At 41.5% G+C, this 27,834-nt stretch overlaps 1 protein-coding gene and 1 long non-coding RNA gene across 2 annotated transcripts; one reads left to right on the top strand and one right to left on the bottom strand.

The window, feature by feature from the left end:
* Positions 1–27,452, bottom strand: LOC143375656 (ejaculatory bulb-specific protein 3-like). Its single transcript, XM_076825010.1, has 4 exons — positions 27,298–27,452; positions 15,279–15,453; positions 4,014–4,108; positions 1–250 (listed from the first exon to the last, which is right to left on the bottom strand). The coding sequence occupies exons 1-4, from the start codon at positions 27,301–27,303 to the stop codon at positions 149–151; spliced, it is 378 nt and encodes a 125-aa protein (XP_076681125.1). The 5' UTR covers positions 27,304–27,452; the 3' UTR covers positions 1–148.
* LOC143375669 (uncharacterized) lies at positions 5,686–6,481 on the top strand. The gene is made up of 2 exons (XR_013086951.1): positions 5,686–6,313; positions 6,347–6,481. It is a non-coding gene; the product is annotated as an uncharacterized LOC143375669 (long non-coding RNA).
* Positions 27,453–27,834: the final 382 nt, after the last annotated feature.

Below are 27,834 nucleotides of genomic sequence, written 5' to 3'. Positions count from 1 at the left end.
TTTCTAGGGTCTACAGGATTCAACGTTTATTTCCAGATATCTCGAGTGTGTACAAAATTTTAAGAAATGGACTGCTTCGTCGATTAAGGCCGGCTAGGCGCGGCGACTCGGGCGCCACCTGGGAGACTCCTCGGCTCGCTTCGCCTGTTTAGATCTGGATGCCGCGCGCCTTCGCCTCAGCCTGGAACTTGGTGGTGTACTCTCCGGTCGGGTCGTATTTCTTGGACAGCCTCTCCCAGACTTGCGGCCGCTGAAACGCAGATGGGAACATCATTTCGCCGGCAAATTAAATGCCGCGCCCTGGGCCAGCCTTTGAAACTTCAAATAGAGACGTTTAACAGGAAAAACTGATTTCCCTCGGCAAAGGCCTCGGCGACGGCTCCGTTTCAACCCTGACGATGTTTCGGTTAGAAGGGAAACGTCGCACAACTTGGCGCTCCTTTCATTAGGGATTTATATACACCGTGTAGGTATTAATGGTGCTTAGATACCAGGCCCTCGGGATTTTGAATTTCCACCGTGTTGGTCTTGAAGACAAGTGAGTAATCGTGGTAATGAGGAAGTGTGGTTTAGTCTGTGAACTTTGGGATTTGAAACTGTCATGAATTTTTGTCAAAATGCTCTGTGCACTTTGTGAATATACCTACGGACCATGGAGGAAGGAGGCCTCCAAATCTCTACAGTATTAGTTGGAAATAGTATTCATTCAAATACTTTCCCGAAGTTAGGGTGAAAATACTAGAGGATTTAAATTCGAGATTCGAATATTCGAATACTCCTAATTATTTGAATATTCGAATTATTCGAAGAAGCTATTGATATTCGAATTATTCGAAGAAGCTATTGATATTCGAATTATTCGAAGAAGCTATTGATATTCGAATTATTCAAAATTGATCGATGATTCGGAATTGTTCGAAATTGTTCGAATTATTCGAAATTATTAAAATTATTCGAATATTTTCAATTCTAGATGAAAATGAATACTTCCACTAGTAAAAGTATAAATTTCATTTCTTGTGAATACTTTGCCTAATTAAATCAGTGTATGCAGATCACCCTATCACACATTGGCTAGTGAATGCATACATTCGCTGAATTAACGTTTTGACTGTGACGTATACATAATTGTTAGGTTGTTCGGAAAGTTCGTAGCGTTTTCGACAGATGTGGGATTGCATCCGAACAAGGTTCTACTCTGCATTCGCTGGAATATGAAGAGGATTGTTTGTTATAAACTTCTGCCAAACGCTCTGTAAGCTTTCCATAAACTTCTGTCGACACGAATTTTCCTGCAATTTCATTGCAAATTTTCCAAGCAACCCAGTATTATGAGGAAAGTCTTCATTTTTTCGAGGCGCAGCCACTTCGCAAACCCGAAAATTGGGGAATTTTGAGAGCAGGTTTATGGCTATCGTAATCGATTCCGGCGCGAAATCTTCTGGATCAACGAGCGCGTAATTGTAAATCAACCTTCTCAATGTTGCAGCCCATTGGCGCGTATAGGACCAGTAATGGGGGCCGTTTTGAGTAGCTACCATGAAGTAGTGCCGGGCCAGCGGTAGTTACAGCGCCACTTCATAACAGCTGTTGAAAATTACTGCGGTAACCACGGTGCTACAAAGTGGCAGTGCCTCGAGAGTGTTTGGGGGCTGGGCACGTTTGTTGGGACACTTTTCTCGATTTTCGTGTGTAGAATGCACCTGTGAACTTCGTCACGCCGAAGCTGCATTACCCTGTGAAAATGGCGACCAACAGGTAATCGGATTATTTTCACACTTTGATGGATACTTTGCCACAGTTCGTTCGTTCCACTTCTGCCATGAATTCATTATGGTATTTCTATATCTCTATTTTGATGTCACTAGATAAAACTTCTTTGGTCAGCGAAAGTGAGCAGTCTAAAACAGTGGTGAGTGTTTACTTGGAATTTTTCAATGCTAATGGGTTACTAAAAGAATTATTACTATTATCGTACACTGATGGCCTTTAGATCAAGAACTATTATTTACTTTCCCATTTTAAGTTTAATCCTTATAAGGAATTTGTAAAGTTACCGGGATAAGAAAATTTTGATCAAATTGACCCAATATCAAATATTTACTAAAACATAAAACTCGGTTCATTTAATTATTATTTATTAAACTTCTACAATGAAAAAAAAAACTAAAAAAAAACTAAAAAAATTAAATTAAAAATATAATTATTATTTATTATTGACGGTTTTGTAGATATTTAAAGATACGAAGGAGTTTCAGTCCAAATAACACATTGATAAAGGAGGTATGACGATTTCTAACTCGCTTTTGGGTAAAAATGGCCAAATTTCCGTACAATTCCGTACAAATCAACGAAATACTGCCAAAAAAAGTACACAAAGACAATCCATCAGTACCCATCAACTACCACATTCAAATTCTTCCAAATTCACAAGCAACTCAAATACCCTTTCATCCCTACCAAACACCCCAAAACGCCCCTGTTCGCACGGACAACTTGGGCGCAGCGTAGAGCCGAAGCAGCTAGAAAAGAACGAAGGAGGGACCAAAGAACAGCGGCAGATAACGCCAGAGAAGTTTGCTGAACGGGAGGCGTGCGAGTTGGCCGCTGGAGGGATTAAGCAGCCCTCCCAGGGCATAGGTTAACGATTATTAAGCGAGGAGGAACTCGGGGATGCCCGTAGAGAGGAGCGAGGCCGCTACAACGTGGGAGAGAAATTACTCGGCAAGGATGATCCGTGTGGAATTATTTGGAGGAAAGTTTGCCCGTGCGCGAGGGTCAGATCCACGCTCGTGAAAGTCTGAAACTGGTCACGTCCAATGATATTCGAAACGGTCCCACGACGTGTACGCAGGGTTGCCAGAAGTAGGAACGCAAACAGGGACGCGTCACATTATAAGTCGTCCATGTTGATCTCTATTTCTAGCAACAATATATATATATATATATATATATATATGTATACAATTATGTGATTTGTATATAGGGTTGCCACCCTTACAATATTATATAGTATTGTACTATATTTCGGTAAATTGTAGTATATACTGTTGAAACAAAATATAGTTCGCAAAATACTACATTTTCACTTCAGAGTTAATTAAAAAAAAAATTATCAACCTAATTAAACAAACCTAATTGCAAGGAGTCTCAGTACTCAGAACGCACCCTTAGTTATTAACTTCACGCGACACTATGCATTATTTATAGATAATTGTATAACTTCTCTGAATAACTGGATTGACTTTGACTCAAAAAATTTTCTTCCCCAAATTCAGTTCCTAAATTTGAACACAAAAATCTTTAAATCTAGTAGATAAATTAAAAATTAATGTTAACAACTTATTTTCTGAACTTATATTGCCGAACGAAATTCTTGAAAAAATAAGAGCAAACAAAGATTTTTGCATATCACATCCTTAAAATTGTTTCTTTTTTCCTATCAATACCAGCTACCATAGCCGTTACTGAAAGAATCTTTTCAATTCTGAATACTAAATGACGAGAAGAACGAAATAAAACTAAAATTGAATTAATAAAAAAATGAGCTATTAATTTATATTAATATAAACATAGAATACCGGAGCTCTTATAGTTGTTTTGTAAAAAATAATTCCTTCATAGTAAAAGCTCAAAATCACAACAAATATACTTGGAAAAATAAGTAAAGTAAAAAATAAATCTGTACTTTTTATTTTCCTAAATTTCCCTGCAAATACTATATTCTTTTACGATTCCACAAAAATACTATATTTCCCTTCCCTCCGCCCAAAAGGTGGCAACCCTACTTGTGCACACCATGCAAGGATCGCTGCATCCCCTCTACCACTCCCTACTACGTCACCGAGTTCCAACACTCCCAACAATAGTTGTTTCCCCACTACTACTCCCTATTACGTCATAACCCGTCCCCGTTGCCCCTAGATCCGGCAACCCTGCGTGTAACGACTCGTGGCTACCGCGTCGCGTCTAATAACCCGCTGAAAAGTGACGGTGACCGTCAATGAACGTACCTCGTCGATCAGATACCGGATCACCTTCTCGCTGCCTGCCTTCTGCTTCTCGCTGCATTTGCCGCATTTGTTCTCCAGCGCGTCTGGCAGGGATTCTGGAATCAGATCGATCGTATAGATACACACTGTATGCTGGGGGCACGTGATCCCGGCAACAGAGGCGCAAGGAGAGAATTCAGCGCGAAAAGAGGCTCTGAATGCGGGGTGGTTTAGAATTCCGTGTTGCGAGCTCGGGGGTTCGTAGAGGACGTTAAAATAAACACTTTTTGTTTAGCGCTATTTTGTCGCTCGAGGTCCAGTAATGGATTTATAGGAGTCTGAAGTGATGGGAGTAAGTTAATAAAAAAATCTTTATCCTTCGTAATTTTTGTAAGTGCTGTTTTTCGGATAATTTCGTTTCTCATATATTAGAACGTAAAAGTGCCGAATTTTATATATTAAAAATAAATTTTAAGGTTTTGACCACGAAAATGGATATAGTTCTTCAATTGACATTTGTTTTAAATTTGTAAAATTAAAAAATTTCATTTCTGTAGTTTCGACCATAAAATCGCAATATGTCCCCACTGTGCGACGTACGTGTAATTTCATAAAGAATAGGTATAAAATGTAGTGGCTTTTTTTTATTTAAGAACTTAAGCCACCTTGGACGAAGCAGAGTTATAGTAATTTTCAGCGATTTTCTTTGAGAGAGAAAATGAAATAAATAGAAAATTCAATTTGGAGCCTGCTACTGTACAACTCTCGACGAAAAAAGTAGTATTTTTTTCTATTTGTAGAACCGTGATACGCAACATTTACCTAACAACGTTTTCCACTGTGTTTAACCTCACCGCTATACCCTTTGATGTAGAACGAAAAAGCAGAAAGTTTTATTTTCTGCATGCTTAAAACTAAAACAGTTACGTGGGGTTCCTCTGAGGCAACACAAGGCAACATGTCGCGCGCGATGCGTGCGAGAATGATTGCACGCGTTGCTAGCTAAAAGAAAAAGATACAACGAGGTGGTCGGTTGCCAAAAAGTTGCCTCAGTGGGATCCCACCTTAAGGTACCTACGAATGGCGTTCTCGCGCAGTGTCACGTGCGCTCGAGGTCGAATTAAAATGAAGGGCAGCGCACTCTACCGGGCGACGGATAATCGCGCGTAAACCCGCGGTAACGTATAGTCTCGCGCCTTCTACGCCCAGTGAAATTTCAACGGCGAAACGTCCGGATTGCGCGCCGTGAATCCCTAACGACTTCGCCACGGCACGCAATTATGTCCGTATTTGTTTAATGCTACGTAAAATTCCCGATTGGAAAATGTTTCGCTGACCGTACCGATACACCATCGCTCTTTTAATGATTTATCGTCGCGCAATTACGTATTTATTCGACGTGGAGAGTCACGTTCCGATCGCTGCACGGGCAAACAGCAGGTCCGCGGCTCGGGCTGGGGCTGTCCATTCATTTCACGTGAAATTCAATTTCTCGCTAATGGGCGCAACGAGCAAGACTAGGGAGAGTCGCAAAGCATCGCAGAATTATATGATCTTTTTGCTAGCTTGGTCCGGGGAGGCCTGCGCAGTCGTGTCCAACGCAGGAGGGTCAGAAATGGGGAATCTAAAGGGGATGGCTACTTTGTTGGGATTTTTCTGGGGTATTTTGGGGGAAGTTTTTATTCAATTTGTTGATTTAGTTTCGCGTGAGGCGTTGAGCGAGATCGTGATCGATAAGCTGAGAGAGAAAGGGATGCAGAAAATATATAGAAAATTTCGAGGGCCTGTGGAGATTATAGAATTGGGCATTGAAGAGAAGCTGTGGTAGAAACGTGACCATCCGAATCGGGGACGTTGTTCTGGAAAAATTTTGAAGAATATATTTAATGCACTGTTTTAGTTTTATTTGGAATGGGGTGGAGTCAATGACTAATGGCCATTCTTATTTCTGAGGGAATTACAGGACTGAATTCAGCAACAGGCAGTGACCGGAATGTGAAACTAAATAGAAGCGTTGCTGTTTCAAAATTTTGAAGAATTCGCTGGATTTACCATTTCAATTTCACCTGGAAAATTAATGGTGGCATTCCTCTGTGGCACCTTGAAAATCACGATTTTTGTCATTTTTCTAAGATATATATATATTTGAGAATCAAAATTATATTTTTATATCGAATTTATCATACTTTTTTTATTGAAGAATGACTGTAAGAAGAATGAAATTTCGGAATTTCGACAATTTTCAACAGAAATTGTTTATTTTAGTTCAGACGATAACGATAAACATACTGATTAAGAATCTTCTTGATTTTTTTGTTTTTGTCCACCCTGGGAGCTCCAATCATCTGGGCCAGCGAGACGTGATTTTTAAACATGCGTCTATTGCAGGGTGATAAAACCAAGAAGCAATTAATTACAACGGCCTAAAAAATTCTTATGTATGACGAAAAAGGAACTAAAGAAACTACAAACAGGGTCAAAACATTACAAATATGTATCACTTCAAAAAAAAAAAAATTATGAATGAGAACCAGAAAGGTCGAACACTTAGCAAAGATCTAATTTCTAAGAGGGTTGCAAAATTGAATCTGAAACCAGGCAGTGCTAGAAACGTAGAATCTAAAAAGAAGTAAAGAAATTTGACTGTCTCAAAATTTTGAAATATTCGCTAAATTTACCAGATTAATTTCACCTGGGAAGTTAATGAAAACAATAAACAAAAATCTTAGAGCCAGAAGGGTGAAATAGTAGCAAAGATCTAATTTCTGAGAGGATTCAAAAATTGAATCTGGAAGCAAGCAGCAATGTGGTATCTGAAAAGAAGTTTCACTCTCTGAAAATTTTGAAGCATCCCTTAAGTTGCCCGCCCGGAGCACTTTAAAACAGTCGTCGCCGCTTCGTCGTTAATCATAGCAGCGAGAAGACACGGAAATATGACGAAGCGCTTTTAAATAGGTTACTCGAGCGGTCGTAAGTCTTCTTGTTTATTCCAGCTGGAGCTATCCTCTCCAGCGAGCCCTCTCCTCCGCGTAATCAACAGTACCTCAGGGACTCGACGCTCGGAGAGAGGTGAGGGTGGGCGAAGAAAACGTCTTGAAAACGAGATAAAGAATTTTCCAAAGTGACTACGGCCGCGATGCGAACTTTGAGTGAATTACGGGGAAACTGTGCTAATTACGAGCGGGCGCTTTAATCGCGTCCAAACAGTCGGCGTAATGGGATCAAGAGTAACACGGCTCCTGTTAAAACTTACTCAACCAGCAACTCTCTTGAATCGAAAGACGGGACAGCAGCGAAATTTCTAAATAAATTAGCGACCCTGCGGAACATTGCGTTTGGGAATAAAATCCGGGGTGATCAGCAGCGGATTTTATTCATTTTAGGTGTGCGGAATATGTGAAACAGGAGAAGAAGCGATAGAGCACTTGAGAAGAGGATGCGAAGGGAGGAAGGGGGTGAGAAGAATCAAGGACTTCGTGGACGATACGGGTGAAGGGCTGGAGGGGGTGAAGAAGGTAATTCGGGAAAGGGCGAGTAGGGGATTGTAGAGAGGGTTGGACGTTAACTAAATAAAAAAATATTTAAATAACGAATAATTTTCTTAACTTTTATTCGTTATTCAAAATGTTTATTTAGTTAAAAGTTTTGACCATCTCTGCTTGCGGGGGCTAATAGGAAAACAAATGCCAAATAAAGAGTGCAAAGACAGTAGATATAGAGAATTATAAATAAAATAAATTTCGACCGTAAAACTTAACTACAATGGTATCGGCGCACTGGATTTATTTATAATTCTTTAAAATGAATGGCGAAACAAATACATCTACAATTAAGGAAAGTTTTTTCTCGTCTATAACAAGATTGTACGGACCTGAAGCCTTAAGAATACCCAAAGATTTATCAACCAGTAGATCCAACCTCGTCAAGATAAGTAATAGAAAAATATTCTTACTTAATAATCTGACCGATCCAGTGCGCCGATACCATTACAGTTCAGTAGATATAGGTTATGCAGGACTGATAGAATAATCAAAGACAGGTGTGTGGAAAGGCAAAAGGGTAATGTAAATGTAAAGGTAACATGTAAGTGGAAATGTAAATGTAAATGTAGGGTGAATGTACCTAATTACCACCCATGTTCCTAATATCGCCACACGTTATATCTCCCAAAGCAAGCACTAAAATTTGTCCTGAACTGAATTAGTACCAAAACATATGTATGAAGACATACTGCAATTGCTGCGCCATGTGATCAATTGAAGAGTTCATGTAGAAAATATTGCAGGCCCAAAATTAAAAATTTTTTTTATCGGAAAATGTTCTACGTGCCAGTGGTAATACTATAGTATAGAATTTAATTTTTGGCACTTATAGTTTTTTCTACAATGACTCTTCAATTACAGAATGGGAAGTATTTTAGTGAATTTTAATAGTGTAAAAATTTATTGGACTGGAAAAGTTTTACGTCACATTCGGAGAAGGTGAATCTAATAATTCTGTGATTGCAAGGATATCTACTAGAAATACCTAATTAAGATGTACTTAAGGAATGTAATGGATTAAAATATTTTTCGTAATTAAATAGCGTTTTACTTGCAACAATATGCGAGTGTTCTCAATACCGCCGAGTCACGTCGCTTGGTGGTAACAAAGTTAGGTTATGTTAGGTTTTCTTAAACCTAATCCTAATACAAAAAATTCCTCAAAAAGCATTTATATAGCAAGAAATAATTAAAACACATGCGAAAATAACTTTAAAAACTCACATATACATGAATTAATCAATATTTCTTGCGTAGCCGGTATTAGGTACCCTTTTTTCAGCACTCGATTTTTGTATATCTTACATTCTTTTAGCCTAATTAAAATTTTGTAGGTTTCAACGATTCTAATTTATGCTACATGAAACATGAATAATTTCTCTTTACTATGAAACAAATTGCATACAAAAATATCAATTATTATTCAATTAACAGCTATTTAACTTTCGCTACGCGATATTAGGTACCGTCACCGTAAGTGTATGTAGATGTAAGTGAAAATTTAAGCGGGAGCCATCCAAAGCCAAAGGCAAGGATAATAAATAGATAAATGATAATAATTCTTTCCTGAAAAAAATTAAAAAAATTTGTGATTGCAGAAGGGACCATGCCTTGACAGTTCTGCTGTCAGGTGTCCCCGCGACGGTTACAAGATCAGTGCCGAGCATATTTCACGGACTCCCCCATTGGACTTTCGTATCGACTGCGATCCTCTTGTAAACGTCACCCCACGGGGGGCGGGGGCAGATTTCCTTGGCTGCTTCTCTTTCACCTATCCTTCTGTTGACCGTGGCGAAACGTGTGACGGACGGCGGATACTTTATCAGGGAAATACAGTTCTTGCCACGGTGGATCCGTGGACGATGTGCTCTGGCTACGCTGGCCAGAGCAGCTGGTGCAAATGACACGGGCCAAAAAACGTCCGGCAGACATGGGGACATGAAAAGACTTCGGGGGCTCTCGTCTCCTCCCTCCCAGCTTTATATTCGCAGGCATAACTGTACGTTATGAAGCTCACCCTCCCGTGGGAGATCTGGCACGATCCGCGTATCCATCGAGGACGCCATATGGAAAAAATTATAATGGCCCCCAGCCCCCTTTTCTCTGCGTTCCACTTCATTCTCCAACGTTCTGTTCAGTCCATCGACGGGCTGCCCCGCGACTGCGACTCTTCCCTGCTCTGTCGCTGGCTGAACCCCCGATGGCGAATTTAACGAGCGTCAATAGTGCCATTTGTTGCTGATGTAGAAATTGGAGGCGAAGGCAGTGGAAGTAGAGGCAGCGTTTCTTTGGTTCGTATGCAGGTGGTGAGGACATATTTTATTTTGTGTTCTATGTACTCTATGTTATGAAAAGATAAAATTGTCAAGAGGAATCACACCTCGCAAACGAATACTTTCTTTATAAAAGACTGTTGAAGTTTTGGCCAATAGTCGCGCGGCTTAGCGTCCCTCTACCGGACGAGAGACGGAGTGGGGGAAGACTCCGCCTTCGGGGGCGTCTCTGCGCCATCCGATTAGTCAAAACTTTGATTGTCCTTTATAGCAAAGCGATTCATTCGCCGCAGATGGTTCTTTTCGAATACTTGCAATGTTCAACTGTGGAATCTGTGATCACTACTTCTAGTACATTTATTTAAAAAATATAAAGACAGTTTCAATCTGGTTTTAACAGTTCTACAGTTTTAACCTGGTTCGTAGAGGTTCTCGTGAAGTTTTCACACGTTCGCCACAAGGCAAGGGGGTACGCGGACTTTTTTCCGGGGGGAGAGGAAGCAACTTGAAGAAACAGTCAAGATGACTGGCGGTAATAATGTCACTAATAACTCCAGTATTTGGTAAAAATGAATTCAGGCTTGACACTGTCAAATTTTTAAGATGAGTCTGTGAGACTCCACGTCACCGTTTTTGTCACAAAGTGGGACGTCACCGGTTAAGGGTTAATAATAATAATGAAAAAAACGCTCCCAGTTTCCCACACCTCTGCACCCTTACGAGCTATTCGATAACGACGTCAAATCACGATTTGAAACTTTGACATCGATTACTGTTAAGATTATTAACAATAAACAAAATATTCTATATACGTTTTGAGAAAGCGTTCCTTCAGCTTTAAAACGAACCCAAGACGGTGGCATTATCTTTAAAAATGACCGAGATATGACAGTTTAAGTGATATCGCGTCAGCATATTTTGTTTGAATTTTCGAAACTTTAAGATCAAATATTTCGGAAACTACTTGACATAGGCCGTTGAAATTTGGTATACTTTGTTTTTGCAAGGTTATCGACAAATGCTGTAATTTTGAAGAGAATCGGTGAAACTAAATTTTTCACCTATCCGTTTTGACGTGGAACAGCTCTTACGTGCCTCCACTAAAAAGCAGCTCTTAACCCTTCACCGTCACCCTTTCAACCCACCCACGTCAATCCCCCAACGCTGACCCGTTAAGAAGATGGCCAGCGGTTCCGTTTTCCTTAGATGTGGCGATTATCGCGGTAGCTCGTCCGCTGGGTATCTTAATCCAATCGAGAATTATTTCACCGCTGGTGAACGCTAACGAATTGCCGCGGGAACGGCTCGCGTGTCTATACGGAATATTTATCGCGGCCGCGATTATTCTTTCGGATTATCCGACGGAGCGTTCCCGCGGCGGAGCGCGACGACGCCTCTCGCCGCCCCGCGGGGGATTAAGCTCTCGAGGAGGGCTTTAAACTCGATTCGCGATGGAAATATTCAACGAGCGATCACGGCGACCGAGTCCGACGCCCAGGCGACGGATGTTATTTCGAGGGAGAGGCGACGGGTGAACGTCGAACCGCGGTCGAATTTAATCCCCCGTAGCGAAATTTCGCCCGGGGGATGACCGCGGGACTATTCGATTCCCCGACTCTCTAATACGGGACTAATTCGAATATAATTTTCGAGCCGCGTCCGCCGGGCTCCCCCAGTCGATCGAGATCGGATTAAGACGCGGGATTAAAGACGCGCACGGCGATTCGTAAAATTGATTCCGTGGAACGGTAAGCTCTTCCCCTCGGTTTCACCGATCTCGTCCGCGGGGATGCTCGCGGTATCGATCACTTTAGTGTTTGTCTTGCAAATCGACGAGGAGGATGCGTGAACGACGGTATATTCAGCGAGGAACGCGAATTCAGGTGGCAATTGATTGCTGTTAACTCTCTGATTGAGTACAGCAACGTTCAAATCCTACTTGAAGTCGCTGCAGTGGCGGAATTAACGGACAGTTACCGCCTGGGGCCCTACCTTTAAAAAGAACAATTATGATTTTATCTAAACTATATTCATTTTCTGTACTACTACACTGAGCCCGTTTGTAGTGAACTACCTCTTCATTTTCTCGAAACAAATGGGCCGCTCAGAATGTTCGCCACCTGTGCCTTTCTCCTTAACATTTAGAGGGCCGGACTGGCCGCTACAGTGGCTACCTAAGAATTTGGATACTTTGCCGGTCATTTTGGTATATATATATTAATAAATTTTAAGTAAATAAAATTTACAATTTCAATGAAAAAATCCAGGCCCTCTAAAGGTTAAATCCGCCACTGAGTCGCTGCATCATTTATTGAGATAGAAAAAATATCTCTGTGGTCGTTCAATTTGTCTCAATGCCCGCTAATTCATAGACAAATAAACTGTAGAGTTATGCACAAAAAAAAGTACAGGTGACCTTGAAAATTTAGAGAAAAAAGCAACTGATAAAAAGTATTATGCGGCAGATAAAAAATTTCCACGGGTCCACTAAGAATAGAATAATTTGAGGTGGCAATATGCGGTTCACCCTGCATAAATAAATAAATGAAACACGCGAAGACGCGAGACGCAGAGATCCCAAGGGGATGAAGGTCGAACGAGGTCGGACAAGGGTGGCGCGGATGTTCTGGTCGGGGGAAGGGAAGCTTGCGGTCTCGCGATCCGCCTCTTTCTTCGGCCCACTTCCACGACTTTGACCGCGACCCTCGTCCAATATTTGACAGCGTTACACCGCGGCCGAACCCGCAAACTTTTCATCAATGACAATCAACGTTCCTCCAAGGAAGCCTGAGAAGCGGGAAGCATGTGCTCTAGCCACTTATCTCTGCAGTATACTGGATAGAGTAAGCGGATTCTGAGCGTAGGGTGTCTCTGTGACGATTTGAACTACGCCATCTTTGAGAACAAACCACATTCGCCATCGGGATGGGGTCAGTGGCACCAAGGTTTTTCTTAAATTAAAAAAGTCGATATTTTCCATTTCAAAATAAGCTAAAGGGTTAAGCCCATATCCAGTATACATATAGACAAGTGTTTCTAACCACCACCTGCGCCCTTCCTCTGCACGTCCACGAGGTAACAGAGAAACAGAGGAAAAGGAGAAAGTCAGTATAGGAAAGAGAAAGACCCATTGCTTATTGGATCTGGAGGTCCCTCAAGACCGAGCAACTGGGAGCGTTAGGAGTCTGCACAATAAAGCAAGCCCCCTCGGCCCGGGGAAAGGGTGGGCAGATTAAAGCCGAGATCTGCGGAATAGAAAAATACAAGCGAGCAAATTTGCCTGCTAGTTCCGGCTGCGATTTACGCGCAGCTGATGCCCCGGCAATCCTCCATTCCGCTCGTACACCGATCGTTCCCGCCGTTCGAACGGAACTCTGAGTTATAGCTGCTTTGCACGCTGCCTTTTTCCACCGTGACTTTGGTAAGGGATGGCCCTTCTTAGTTTTATTTTGGGGTACGGTGAACGGCTAGATAATTTGTTTAATGCGACGCGCCATCGTGGTGCGTGGAAATATTGCACGAATTTTATGCAGAAATAGTGGGTATACGAATAATTAAATTGGAAACAAAGCGTAATTGATACGGCAGAACTTTTGTATCCCGCTTTTCATTGCAACTTTACACCAGTTTCGAAACTTCTCCTTTTTTGTATATTCTGGCAGGTTTCATAATTTTTTGAATTTCCGGGTTCGAGATCTTCCCTTGTCACAGACCTTATACACCCTTATTACATAATTTTTTGGTTTGCTGCCCAAATTCACTCTAAGGAGGTGAAATTGACCCCTGAAAATCCGTTTTTCTCGATTTTGTGTTATAACTCGCGAACCGTAAGAACTGTAAGAACTATAACTCACCACATGATAGTTCTAATTAAAAGAAGTAACTTTTTCCTAAACACTTTTTTTCTATCTCTTACAGTTCGCGAGTAATAATACAAAATAAAAAAATTTTCAAGGGTCAATTGCACCCTCTTGGAGTAAATTTGGGCAGCAAACGAAATTGCGTTATACGCAGGAGGACTTCCCCTACATATTTACAGAGTTTCATAATTTTTTTAATTTCCGGGTTCGAGATCTTCTTCCCTTGTCACAAGTATGGGGGTTGAAACTTAGTAACCTGACGTACATGAAAATGGTTACTCCTACGAAAAAAACTCGTAGAACCTTTTTTGTACAGAATTTCCTGGGCTATAATTTGTATAATAACTATTTTTGTCGCAAAACTGATAGATAACGAGATATTCGCGAAAAACTGTTTTTTTTTCAATCCTTTGTAAAATTTTTAGCAACAGTCTGATCGATGGGGACTTTTAACATATTGTTTAAAACGACCAAATAATGTCCCATACCAAAATTCAGCTTGCTGGGATTTATTCCGACGACAGATCCTAATTTCACTGGACTGTATGTACAAGTTCCAAGTTTATTCCTCTCGGTCCCCATGCGTCTAAGGCAGCGATGTCCCGATGGGCGGTCCGAGGACGGGAGCATCCATAGCGTGTTCTACGAGCCGCGCGGAAGGGGGTGTGTTGTTGCTCTCTCGAAGCCAATGAAGCCGCGCGGGCATGCAACCGATAGGGAAAAACTCCCTCTACACTGCGTTCCATATAAGAGCGTACCAACGCCCACCTACCGATTTTTGTGACCGATCTGCGCAGCTTCCACGGATCTTACACACGCGATTGGGTCGGTCGCAACACTTTCCCTGTCGGTTTACTACTACCACCAATCATCGTACGAGCCTACACGCCGCACACCACTTCTAGAGAAGAGTAGTAGAGTAGTAGTTAGTTTTCCCCTATCCGTTGCATGTCCGTCGCTTCGTTGACTTATAGAAAACACTATGGAGTCTCGCGTCCTCGGATCGCCCATCGGGGCATCGCTGGTCTAAGGTAGAGGTCCATCCATCAGCTGTAAGCCCTATACTGATGATGAGGTCTTTGACGCATCCCAAGATGGACAAAAGCAGCACCTCTTCCTTTTCCCCTTGATCCCTAAAACGCCAATGCACCTGTCCTTGCATAGTAGGCACAACAAGAATCGCTTCTCGTTCAAGAACAAAATCATCTACCCACATTACACACAAACTCACGCACGCCGGCCCTAAGCATCACCGTCCAGAACTCATCGAGAACAGCCTCCCAGCAGCTGACGACGACTGACAGACGGGCAATCAAGAGCCAGCAGTAAGAGTAGTGAACCTTCGCTGCTGCGAACTTCGCTCATAAAACAGTATCCCGCGTCCGAGGAAGAAAAATGGTGGCTGCCCACCGCGAGGCATGCCCGGTGGTTTTACAGGGAAAGTTTCAGCGCACGGAAAAGGACCAACAGGACCAGGGAACGACACCGAGAAGCAAAAGTAGAAGAAGGTCGCCGGGAGCGTTTCCCGTGATCTGTCGGGTAATTGGTGGGAAAAAGGGGCGGGGAAGATACGTGTTCGCATTAACCTCGCAGTGGAGAAGGTCGACTTACTTTTAAGCTCCTTGCCGTCGGGGGTGCAGCTACCCTTCTCCAGCAGGCAGTTTACGTAGTTGTTGAGCAGACGTTCGCTCCTGAGAATCTGATCCAGGTCGATGTTGTCGTACCTGGTCGTGTACTTCTCGTTTGCCAGGGCGCAGACCACCACGGCGAGGAAAACAACCGCGACCTAGATTAATCAGGGGTAGAAAAACGGAAGTCCTTTATAAAGTGTAACCCATCGACATAAAGCGGCGCGACGCGGTAATACCGAACAAATCTTCTCCCTCCCACGATGGGGGGAAACTAATAACGAAGACCGAGGATCTTTGGGAAAACGTTATCGTGATGTGTTGTTAGGGGAGGGGATGGCAAAGGACGGGGGATTACGTTATTCTTGCCCCGTGTGTTAAGGGCAGTAGCATTTTCTCAAGAATTATCTCGCGGTAGTTTGATATCGTGAGAAGTAGAGGTACTGGAAGCTTTGATTGCTGAAGGACAGTGGGCGGGGCTATCCCCACCACTACCGTTTCTTGAAGTATTAGGGCAGAGGTGTGCAAAGAGCCACTCGGAGGTGGAGCCCTCTGTGTTACTAAAGGTTTGCGATATTTCGCCAACATAGGAGCTACATTGGGGTCCACACTACATATACAGTAGGGAACAAAAAATTTACAATTTTTTCAATTTGTTTTATTTCTGTCATTTTTTAGCGTCAACTTGGAACTGTGTTGTGTGTTTAATATACATATTCTGATAGAAAATTTAAAGCTGTATGAAACCTAGTTAAAGTTGAATTTATTTAACTAACGAACAAAAGTTTTATACGCCGTTGAACGGGACCATGCATTTTTGGTGCCGACAACGGAGTTACCACTTCTGGTAACTTTTTAAGTCGTCCTAAACGCAACAGGTCCCTTGACAAAAAATTTGATTTTTTATTACTTTTCAAAAGTGACAACTTTTTGTCGGCTTTAAACGTCTATTGTCTTGTTTGTTATGTAGGGTTTTTGTTTTTTAGTTAAATACATTCAACTTTAACTGAGTTTTATACAGCTTTTACCTCTCTGTCAGGATCCCTATATCAGGCACATGCTGCAATTTTGAGTTGATGTTAAAAAAATAATCGAAGTACAGTGGATGGAAAAAAGTGGTAATTTTTTGTCCCTTATTGTATGTATAATAATCTGTATGATATTTATGTGAGACGTAGTGTCCGTTATAAGAACAGGATTCATATCAACAAAAGAAGTGGTGGGGCTAGTCTTGCTCAGTAGCTTCAAATAGAAAATAATTTTGACTATTTCCTACTATTTCTATATATACAGTGAATTTATAAAAACTGAGGAAAAAGAATATGTTACTCATTTCGTGAAGAGGCAAAGGGTCAAATATGAGGGGCCCAATGGAAAACAGGCTCATGTCATAATACTATAAAAGCAAATTTTAAGGAAAATAAATTTCTCAGAAATCTTACTGTTACAAAAACAGAAGATCTATATATATGTAGCATGTGCCCCTTTTCCACTGAGCCTCTGATATGCTCAGGACCCATGGAGCAAATTTGAAAGTCCTCACAGACAGAGCCAAGCAAATGTGGCATACAAATGTTCAAAAAAAAAAACAGTCTTACACCCTCACTATGTAAGGAGCGATAAACAAGGTACTGAAACACAACAGCAAGAAAGGAGCAACGGCAGGTGCGACGGTTGGAAGTTTGCTCGACGCAAAGCAACACTTTTCCTCGCCGCTCGCGTGACTGTTGTGTGCGGTGTGCAACAGGATATCCGAAAAGTCACGCGACCCGAGAGCCACAGCGTTATCTTTACCCCAGAGATCAAACGGCTTCTGCATAATAAAGCTCCAAGCTTCCCGCTTGGGAGGTAATTCCCCGATACTCCTCAAAATTTCGAGCTGAAAGGCTTTGAGACTGTTTCGCGATCGCTATCCGAATGCTGCACACACGAGCTCTTAAATCGATGGCGTTTACCGAATTTGCATTTACTCTCGGTAATAATGTACTACGTGCTTCAAAAGTGCAGATTTCAGGGGCTGATTAGAGCCATTAAAAGAAAAAGTAACGAGTTGTAAACTGATGACAGAGGTTTGCAAACTGATCGGCGGGTGATTTAGAGATCTATGCTTTCTGGGGTATTTTAAAATTCTAGAGATCTATGATTTCTCAGGTATTTTAAAATTCTAGAGATTTATGCTTTCTGGGGTATTTCGCAATCCTAAAAATCTATGCTTCCTGAGGTATTTTAAAATTTTAGAAATCTATGCTTTCTAAGGTGTTTTGAAATTCTAGTGATCTTTGCTTTCTGAGGTATTTTGAAATTCTAGAGATCTATGCTTTCTGAGGTATTTTGAAATTCTAGAGATCTTTGCTCTCTGAGGTATTTTGAAATTCTAGAGATCTTTGCTTTCTGAGGTATTTTGAAATTTCAGAGGTCTATGCTTTCTGAGGTATTTTGAAATTCTAGTGATCTTTGCTTTCTGAGGTATTTTGAAATTCTAGTGATCTTTGCTTTCTGAGGTATTTTGAAATTCTAGAGGTCTATGCTTCCTGAGGTATTTTGAAATTCTAGAGATCAGTGCCTTCTGAGGTATTTTGAAATTCTAGTGATCTTTGCTTGCTGTGGTATTTTGAAATTCTAGAGATCTATGAATTCTGTTACACTGTCTCGAAATTTTGTGCTGGGTAGACAAAGTGTGATATTTCACAAAGTTTTTCTTATACTTCTCGATTTTTGCATCGTCCAAACACTGTATAGTCATTTCCAGCAATATAGAAGCGTTCGCTGCGCATGCTCCAAAGTGGGTGGAGTCTGCGATCCCCTCCACTCCACAGCGACGATTTTACAGGGATGGCGTTGACTAGTTTCAAGGTTTAAGGGACCATTCTACTTTACCGGTCGAACAAAGATTTTTTTATGAATTTTTTCTGGAACTATTGTACGGATTTTAATGTTTTTTGTTAAATATTTATTATTCCAATAATAATACAAACAATAATATTTATTATTAAAAAAAAATTGCATTCTCACAAAACGTATTAACAAATAGAAAAAAAATCAATTTAGTAAACACATTCCTTTTGTGACAAAAAAAGTTCGACAGAATGGTAATTTTTTAGGACGTTGCAGTGAAAAGTCCCCTTAATAAATAGAAATACCTATCACGCAGCTATGAGGCAACCGAGCCTCGAATCGGCTCCCAAGTTCCATCGGATCTTCAGATCCACACATGAAGCATTGTAAACCAAGGTTTTGCTTGTAGCGAGTCAATAGTCCATGTATCGATCCCTCCGTTTGCGTTAGTGCTAAGAAATACGAATACCGATGAATCGCCGGTAACCCAGAAAGAATAATTTTGCGAGCTTGTCACTTGCAGAGCAGAAACGTCCTTTATTCCGCGGAGAAATTATTCGAGCGGTAGGGAGCGGGCGCGGGAAAGATACGAGCGATGGATTCGCGTTTATTGAAACAGGGTCGAGCGGGGTACCTGGCGCGGAGTTTCGAAAATATGCTGCCCGCGCGACCGAGCGTTGACGGGCGGAAAAAATGGGAAAAAATAGAAAGTCACTGGCTCGTATCAATCGTATGGGATCACAACCTGCTCAAACGGTGGAATGGATTACATCATCGTTCGTTGGATAAGTCGAGCAGTTTATGGTGCAACAGGCCTGATTGTGGACAGTTAATAGCACGCAATTAGCAACGCGATGCGAGTTAAGTGGCCCTCGGAACTGATAGACCCGACCCAGAGTCTGCTTCCGCTTCTCGGGTCCCCGAGTTCATATCGAAATTTAATATCGCACTGATTCAACCAGTATCTGGTTTAGCTTTAACCTCAATTTAATGTAAACTTCAACAATGGCCGCGGTGCTCGCGCGTAAGGAGGAAGGCAGAGCTGGACTTAGGTGGCAGCCTCTGTTTAACTGATCCTGTTCTACACACTTAATCGACGCGTAAACGGATTAGAGGACGACGACTCGATGTTAAATCGTACTTGTGCGAGCAAGCTGGTCGCTTTCAGCGGTCTCGGAGAGGGGATAATGAGGTACAGATGAGGGACGCCAGAGAGTGGTGGGGGAAGATGTTGTCCTCGTTCGAACTTGCTTCGACTCGTATTTTGCGAAAGATGTAGGGAAGTGGTCGTGTACCACAGACGCAACAGTAGTTATCATGTTTTGCTTAGAATGGTTCTATTATTTAGAAAAGCTAATTGGAATACTATTATTAGTACCTCGCAGGGACACGGGCGGCGTACTCCATACGCCACTGCGTCGAAAAACTCGGATACTTTCCATCTTGATGATCTTTCTTTACGTAATGGTCATTTACCTTATGTCCCGATTCTCTGCCAATTGATACTGACAGAATAGAATTTTATTTTTTTATTATTATTATTTTGTTTACTTGAAAAAAAAATTTCAGTCTGACTATATACCCTTACGAATAGAAAATTATTCATTCAAAAGATACATTAAATGCCTATTGTGGCCTTCTAAAATTACGAAAAAAATGCCCATGTCTTAGCGTAACTGTTCATGGCCCATGACTCTGCGGCTTAAGCGCCTTTATTACGCGAACAAAATAAGCGGGAGGAGAAAAGATGAACAAGACTATCGCAAAGGTGAGGTGCAGTCTAAAGACTGTTTTCTAACCTCACCTAAGCTCTTTTCCAACCTAACCTAATTTTGGTCTAACAAAGGGCAGGCTAGACTTTGATCTATCACTTAGAATTGTTGGAACATAGCAAGTGGATGCACGAATAATTGAAGACTTCGCCGCAAGGGGACAGCTCCAAACATGAGCACCCGCAGAGAGGCGGCACTGCTGGTATGAAAAAGAAATCGTTTATTTTTAAAAACTAATCCTTATTAATCCTTTAGCAACCCCGGCAACTATATCCCGTTGAAGGAAAAATATCCCATTTTTTTCGTCGTTAACAATGGTCTGAATTTTGATATTTTGATATTTTGATATTTTTATTTTTTATTTTTTCAGAGGTAAAAATGCATGAAACAAATGAATGCAGAGTTCAGTTAGGTCCATCTTTCTTCCAATCTGGTGCAAACGGCGTATTTGTTTCATTTTCAAACAGTTTCAAAGGGAATGTATCACATAGGGCACGTCCGACGCTAAAGGGTTAAGTTTATACTAAAACAATTACTATTGTTAAATTTCAATTTTAAATTTTGAATTAAATTGACGCTACAATATAGGCTCAAACAAGCAAGCAACCGACAGTTTCCTTTGCTGTCACTGTTCTTCAAAGTTGCCCCCCGCCCTGGAAAAAGGTCTGCGGACGACCATGGCTCCAAATGTATTAATTTTTGAAAAACTACTGGAAATTGTGTTAACAAAATATTTGTGGAAATATGTATGTTCAATATATTTTACCCTCTTCAAATGTATGTATATGTTAACACAGCATTTAGCATTATTACTAAGTTATTACTAACTAATTTCCAAATTTGGGGCTGCCTCGATTTTACAGCGATGTCTTCAACTGTGGCTCAGTCTTTTTGGACCCAAGCATAATATTAAATAGCGCAACAGTAATAGAGAAATTACAACAACAAAAAAAACGTAATCTAAAGTACAATGGGGATAGCTACTATGGGTCTAAATTAACCCAGAAATAGTTACTACAAATATTTAAATTACAACATCTTTCTTTTCCCTAAAAAACCCCCGCTCTTCAATTAGAAAAAAAATGCACAAAAATTTCTTGACATGCTTCCCACTTTTAGTTTCAATTAGGCTAAGTATTTTGCCCCTCCCGGAGTTGCAAAGTTGCCGCGCAGCAGCGGATAAGTTCGTTGCGACCAGAATCCCAACAAGAGAAGATGAAAGTCCCATCGACGCGGGAGAAACTGGTTCCTCACGAAACGCCCATCTTTCACACTTTCGCCTATCCCATAAAAGTGACTACACGCAACGCGATTGCATCGATTTGACCGGTTTACCGACTTCCCACCGGTAAATGGCCCCCCGTCTTCTTTGCAGTGGTCCAAGGCCAAAGGGATGAGAGAGCGCTTTAATCGCGCAGGAGCGATTATGTGTACCCGAACACTCGAGCGTCCATTATGATTCGTCCCTGGCTCAGAGATTTGCAAACTGCGCGACCTCGAAGCACGACAATGCCACGTTTTCAATGGCACAAAGATGATAAACGACCCCTAGCGACTTTTGTCCCCTATGTTAGTTCTGAACTTATCTCGCCTTGGACAGTTCCTTACTCATTGCTACAAAGGGGACATTTATTTTTCTGCTACTTTGCAGTCGTATACGAGATTCTCAAATTTCGAAAATTGAAGGTGCGTTGGATGACGCCCCTAATGCTTGATTTATGGAAGTTTCTCAGAAGAAATGAGACTTTCGTAAGGGGTTATACCTAGTCAGGCGGTCGAAAAGAGGCGAATATTTGTGAATTTTTTTTGAAGAAGCGGAAGCGTATAATTTTACAAAACTTTTTCCGTTTCAAAGAGCAACATTTAAAGAACATTTGGTAATTTTTTCGTAGAAAAATATTTAAGTTTATAATAAAATAACAAGCGACATCCAAGAAGCATTTTTAAAAATTTGGTTTTGCGGTGAGCATTGCCATTCGGAACCAGATTATCTAAAATCAAAAAACAAAAAAGATTTCGTTGGTATATTAATGTATCCTCAGGTTGACGGAGGGAATTTTCCGAAATATTAAGTTAAAACAAAATGGCGGCTATTTGAAGTTGAAATCCTGATTTTCTCGCGTGATTTTTACAGAAAAAAATCAGGATTTCAACTTTAAATAGCTGCCATTTTGTTTCAACTTAATATTTCGGAAAATTCTCTCCGTCAACCTGAGGATACATTAATATACTAACGAAATCTTTTTTGTTTTTTTATTTTAGATAATCTGGTTCCGAATGGCAATGCTCACCGCAAAACCAAATTTTTAAAAATGCTTCTTGGATGTCGCTACTTATTTTATTATAAACGTAAATATTTTTCTACGAAAAAATTACCAAATGTTCTTTAAATGTTGCTCTTTTAAACGCAAAAAGTTTTGTAAAATTATACGCTTTCGCTTCTTCAAAAAAAATTCACAAATATTCGCCTCTTTTCGACCGCCTGACTAGGCATAACCCCTTAAGTTACGCTGAAGAAAATCCATTTTTCTTTAAATTGACATAAGAATTTCTTATTTTTTATGTTCCAGTCGCTTTGGGTGCTGGGTACTAGCAAGGTCCTGCCAAACACGAGATAAACAATGATGTATAACTCCGCTATTTTAAAACTTTAAGCAATAAATAATGTATAAAAACAAAGTTAAAATGTCACCTAACATCTCCTAAAAAGGTACCTATATACCACTGAAAAATTACCTGAGAAATCAAATTTTAATTTTACCCATTCTTTTAGGCCTACTCTAATTACTAGACAACAAAATGGCACTTCCTATAGTCACCTTGATAAATGATCCAGTCACACAAAAGGTGTCCCAGAATTACAAATATGGAGTTAACAATCTAGCACAGCATCATTATCCCAGATTCTCGATTTTTTACATTTTATATTACCCTGATTAAGGACAGGTGACCACGATGTCACAAAAACAATACTCTAAGTGAGGACCTTGCAGCAAGAGGGGACAGCTCCATCTTTACCAACTTCATTAAAAAGAGAGTACTAATTGAAAAATATATATTTTCACACAATAAGTAGTAGTTATTAGGTTGACATGTTTTTATTTATATTTCTGGCCAAAAAAATATTTAAATAAATTTTTATTAATAAAAATATTAATACTAATATTTATTTATTTATTTGCAAGAAATCGGTCATTTGTTATCGGATTTTAACAAACATGCTCCAACCGATGTAGAATTTATGTTACGTATATTAAACGTCACAACTCGAAAACTGTCAAAAATGGGACTGCAATTATTATTGAAATCTACCCCTTCCAGTTCCATCGACCGTTTTACAATTCCATGGATTTTGGAACCGCCATCGTGGAAGGCAAAGGGTAACGAGTCATCGAACTGCCAGCCCTTTCCACGATAATTCCCGCGCGATTAATAGTCGTCTGATTGCGAATGCTCATCGACTGCGCGCGCGCACGAGTCACTTTTAAAGACCGTAACACGTCGATAATTACAGAATCGGTGTCAACGCCGGCGTATGCGGTGTACACGTACGTAAATCTTGTGACGCAATAGCGACCGTTGCCATCGGGGAATGCTCCCCGACGCCTTTCACTCTCGCAAACAAATTTCACCTCGGCTTTTTTCCTCATTTTTCGCAAGCGGCGGACAATGTCCCGTTGCGGGAACGTTCCGGCGTCGCAGACGCGCTCTATAATTGGGTGGCTGAAATGAGGGTGGGGGAATGAGGCTGTCGGGATTGTTATCGATACATTCGAAGACACTGTAGGTACTCAAAAAAATATGAATCTCAAAACTTAATTCGATATATGGACAACTACAAATAAACTATATACAGTGGCGTGCAAACGTTTCCGGCTAGATGGTGTTTCCAATTTTTCCTCCAAAAGTAAAGTCTTTAGGAAAAAACCTTTAAAAGAAAAATTGAAAAAATCATCTGGCCGGAAACTTTTGCACGCTACTGTAGTGTTGAATAGGATTGATTCGCTGCACAAACCTGAGAAAATAGAATATATAAATAAATAAATAAATATGTACTTTGTAAGGGGTGATTTTGTTATAAAAAATTCAATCGAAAATGTGGGATAAAGTTTTTCCCTACAAGTGTTCTTTTATGATAAAATAGAGTTTGAAAATATGATTTAAGTTTTTAAGATTTTGGAAATCCCAGCGCCTACTGGTTCCTACAATTAGTCAAGTACCTTTTCCATTTTTACTCTGTTCCATTTGATCGATGACTCAGAAATACCCAATCTAATTTTCCTAACCGATCTTCTATTAATTAATCCTTTCCTTTATTAATGCGTCAACACAGACGCCATCTTGTCGAAAAACAGCCAATGCCGCAACCATGTACTTATCGCGATGATCGATACTAATTCCAAACGATTAACGAGTCACGTGTAAAGCCTCTAATTGCGCGCAGCGGCTATCAGAATCCGAGCAAACAGTATGTGACGAAAATGCCGCGTGAACCCGCGGGTTCGGCTCGAATTCAGTTCCTTATCCACGCTGATCGTGTCGTCAACTCCCGTCCAGCAAAACTTTCGGCTCGAAACATACAGCGTTGCCATGTCCTCGCATACGAAGCCGAACTTTGGTATCCGCGGCAGCGCGACGTTTCTTGGAAATTATTTAAAGTCCATCAGACTTGAAACCACCGATACATACAATCCACAAAAAAACAAACGATTTTGATACGGTTTATACGAGTATTCAAAATTTCCAAGGGCTCTTAAGCGGGTAGCACTAGCGGTGACTAAAATGTTTTACCAATAACCTCCGTGGAAGATATTTTTCAAAATTTCACTTCTGCTTCAATTCGTGCCCATTCCACGATATTAACTTCAAAATGGAGCTCCACTATCGATCACGAAACGTAAGTGGAACGGGCCAATTTTACGTGAGACGAAAAAATTTTAAGTGGCACGATAACTCGACCTCGATGAACGTCAACAGAGAACGTTTTTCACCATGCAAATCAGAGCTATGGGATCGAGAACCTGATGTGTTAACGCCTAGACAAACTTCACGGAGAGCAAAGTAAACAGGGGGGAGTTTGAGAATAAAGGAGTTTGAGAATAAAGGTAGAACGCACTTGTTAACGTAAATTAAATCTTACCCGGTATATGGCTATCTGTGACCCCGGTTAATTCCCCTCAAACACACCACAGGTATACTTGAAAGGTAGCGAGCTACGAAAGACAATCTTTACTAAAAGTACACTTTTTAAACCCCAACTACTCGGACATTCCTACACAGTGACGAAGCAGTACACGAACTGTGTGCATTGGATTTTAAACGACGCCAGCTTGCGATGAATTTCTAAATCCTGACGTCGGATTACATACTGGGTATATTTGTTGCATCACTCGAGTAAACACGTTGTTAGTTACACATCTCTTATTATCAGTAATAGGAAAATATTATTACAAAAATGTGTAGCTCACTTGGCCAAAATAAGTTGGATAGGAATCATGTCAACGATCACATTGCTACGTAAATTTTAGAGTCATGTAATAAATATTTCCAGTACCTACTGTATTTCGTAATCGGGTGGATAAATAAAGTCCACGTTTCCATGTGGCGACGTTTTGAAGAATAAGTAGTAAAATTCTATTTAATAAACAATTTCCCACGAGAATTTACGTACTGGGCCGTTCTTCGCTTAATTCTCGCTGTTCCTCAAGTCCCTTGGATTCGAATTCGCCAATCTTCCTGCGAAGAGGCTGCTAGCAAGTGTACCTCTAAGTGCGCCTTAAAGCTCTCTCATAAGCGAACAAGTTTGGTAATGCCAGTTTAAAGGCGAATTCGCACACACCCGTTTCCGCGAGGCTTCGGTAGTGCGAGTGTTAAACAATATCGTTCCCTGTTTGGGCATGAAGCAGTTCACACTTGCCCGTGTGACACTGATGCAAACAGTCCCTGACATAAAACCGTCACAAAACTGATATGTGTGAATCCGCCTTAATCGTTTCACTGTCTGGGCGATTTTATTTAGAGTGACACTCGCACGTCCCGCTTCAAGCATTAAAAATTCTAAATAATAAGTCTTCTCCAACGGAAAATTAATGTCACTGCCGCCTTATTAAAGATATACGTTATTCTATAAGTTAACTATAACCTTAAAAAAAGTTTTCTACGTACAGTAGTGGTTGAAAGAATTTATGGGATAAAAATATGTAAGATACAATTCCTTCTAACAAAACTATCTTCTTCCCATCACAGTTGGAACTTTCTTGTACCAAATACTGCTATAATATTTATTATTAACTTCACGACATCAAAATGTCCAAAAAGAGGGTGGAGAGCCAGAAGACAGTAATGTCGAAAGTGGCAAAAAATACCGATTTCTCTTGAAGGTATCACAGAGTGTACCACATGTGGTCATTTAAGCGTGTCGCGTGACCCAAGCGTGACTCGCAGATGGCGCACCGACAGTGAGACTGTTAAAAAGGTTCCCCCTGGCTTCAACGATAATTCCAGCGGTCTTGGACGCAAGAACGGGGCTACCACCCGGCTCGCCTTCTCTTTACGTGTGGTGGGACACGTCGGTGGTTTTCGGCGCGGGACGAAACGGTGGAAAGGTTCGCCGGATGCTGGAACGTGTCGTGAATGTAAGCGAGCGTGTTTTCTCGAATTAGATGTACCTGTGGCGTATTTTACGGAAGGACGTTCGACGGTGGCGCGCGCAGCATGCACGGGTAATCTTCCCTACCGGGCGCGATAACTCGAATAGACGCACGCGTGGAAATTTAATGAGCCGCGAAAGACGTTGCAGCCTCCTTCCAGTTATAGTGTTAAACGGCGTTGCGCGGCGTTAATCGGTTCCGACCATCCCCGACGACGCCCGAATTACAATATCACGCGTCCCTGAATATCCCATTAGATTTTTGCACGCGCCTAACGAACCGGGCGGAACAGAAGCGACTCGAAATCGCTCGCAGCCAGAAGGTACATGCATCAACAGTGACGTAAGTTGTAAGGGACTCTGAACAGTCTAAACGATCAAGAAGAGAAGTATTTTTCATTCTGCACCCACAGCACACATGAAACAGAAACTTCCTCGCCTCCCTTGCTCTGTTTACTAAAGAACCTCATATTCCAAAGACCAATTATCATCAAAACCCCCTCGTCCCTTCTCACGACTCTCGCCGACCACGCAGATTTGAAACGCCCTGTACACCGGAGTCCGAAACAACGCAGTAAATATCGTCGCAAAAGTCGGTCCACGGGGCAGAAAAGGTGTAGAAGGTAGTTGACGACGGCGGGTAAAAAAAATGGACGAGGAAAAAAGCAGGGGTGGGGAAAAGATATCGGATCGGCGAAGAGGGGACGGAAGGGGAAGAGAAAGGACGGGGAAAAAGTGGCGCTTACCTTCATGTTGGCAGCTTGTGTCGAGCAGGAAAGCGAAGTTAAGCGTGACTGATGCTGGCTTCGGCCCCGATCAACTGTTTTATACCCGACCGTTTGCCCAGCCTCCGAATTCGTCGGCTCCCGACTCCGTTCCTCTTCCTCGCGCCCCGCCCCGCGTCGGGGCACCACGATGGTGGAGAACGAGAGGGGGTTACCACGAAAGGTAAACGCAGTCCACACCTTCTAAGAATTACGATGACACGTGCCCGTTAAGAGACAATCCGGGTGCGTCGAGTGCCTTTTTTTTCTAGGGAAATTAATGCTCTCGGCGATCGCGCGTGTGCGCGCGCGCGCGCGCGCGCCCCATTCAGCGAGCGCTCGTAAAGTTGGCCGCCGTGATAGAAGGATATGGGGAAATGCAGTGGTTTGGTTTATGCTTCGATTCGTCCATCACCCCTTGTCTTTCTATTTTTCCTGCTGATATTTAGCACGCGCGTGCATTGTGATACCTCCGCGGTCAATGGGAGGGTATTCCGTTTTGAGTTGTTCAGGGTTTGG

Source organism: Andrena cerasifolii, chromosome 1, assembly GCF_050908995.1.
Source record: "Andrena cerasifolii isolate SP2316 chromosome 1, iyAndCera1_principal, whole genome shotgun sequence".
Taxonomy (NCBI): Eukaryota; Metazoa; Arthropoda; class Insecta; order Hymenoptera; family Andrenidae; genus Andrena; species Andrena cerasifolii.
Note: the sequence above shows the minus strand (reverse complement) of the source record. Positions and strands in the feature narration are given on the sequence as shown.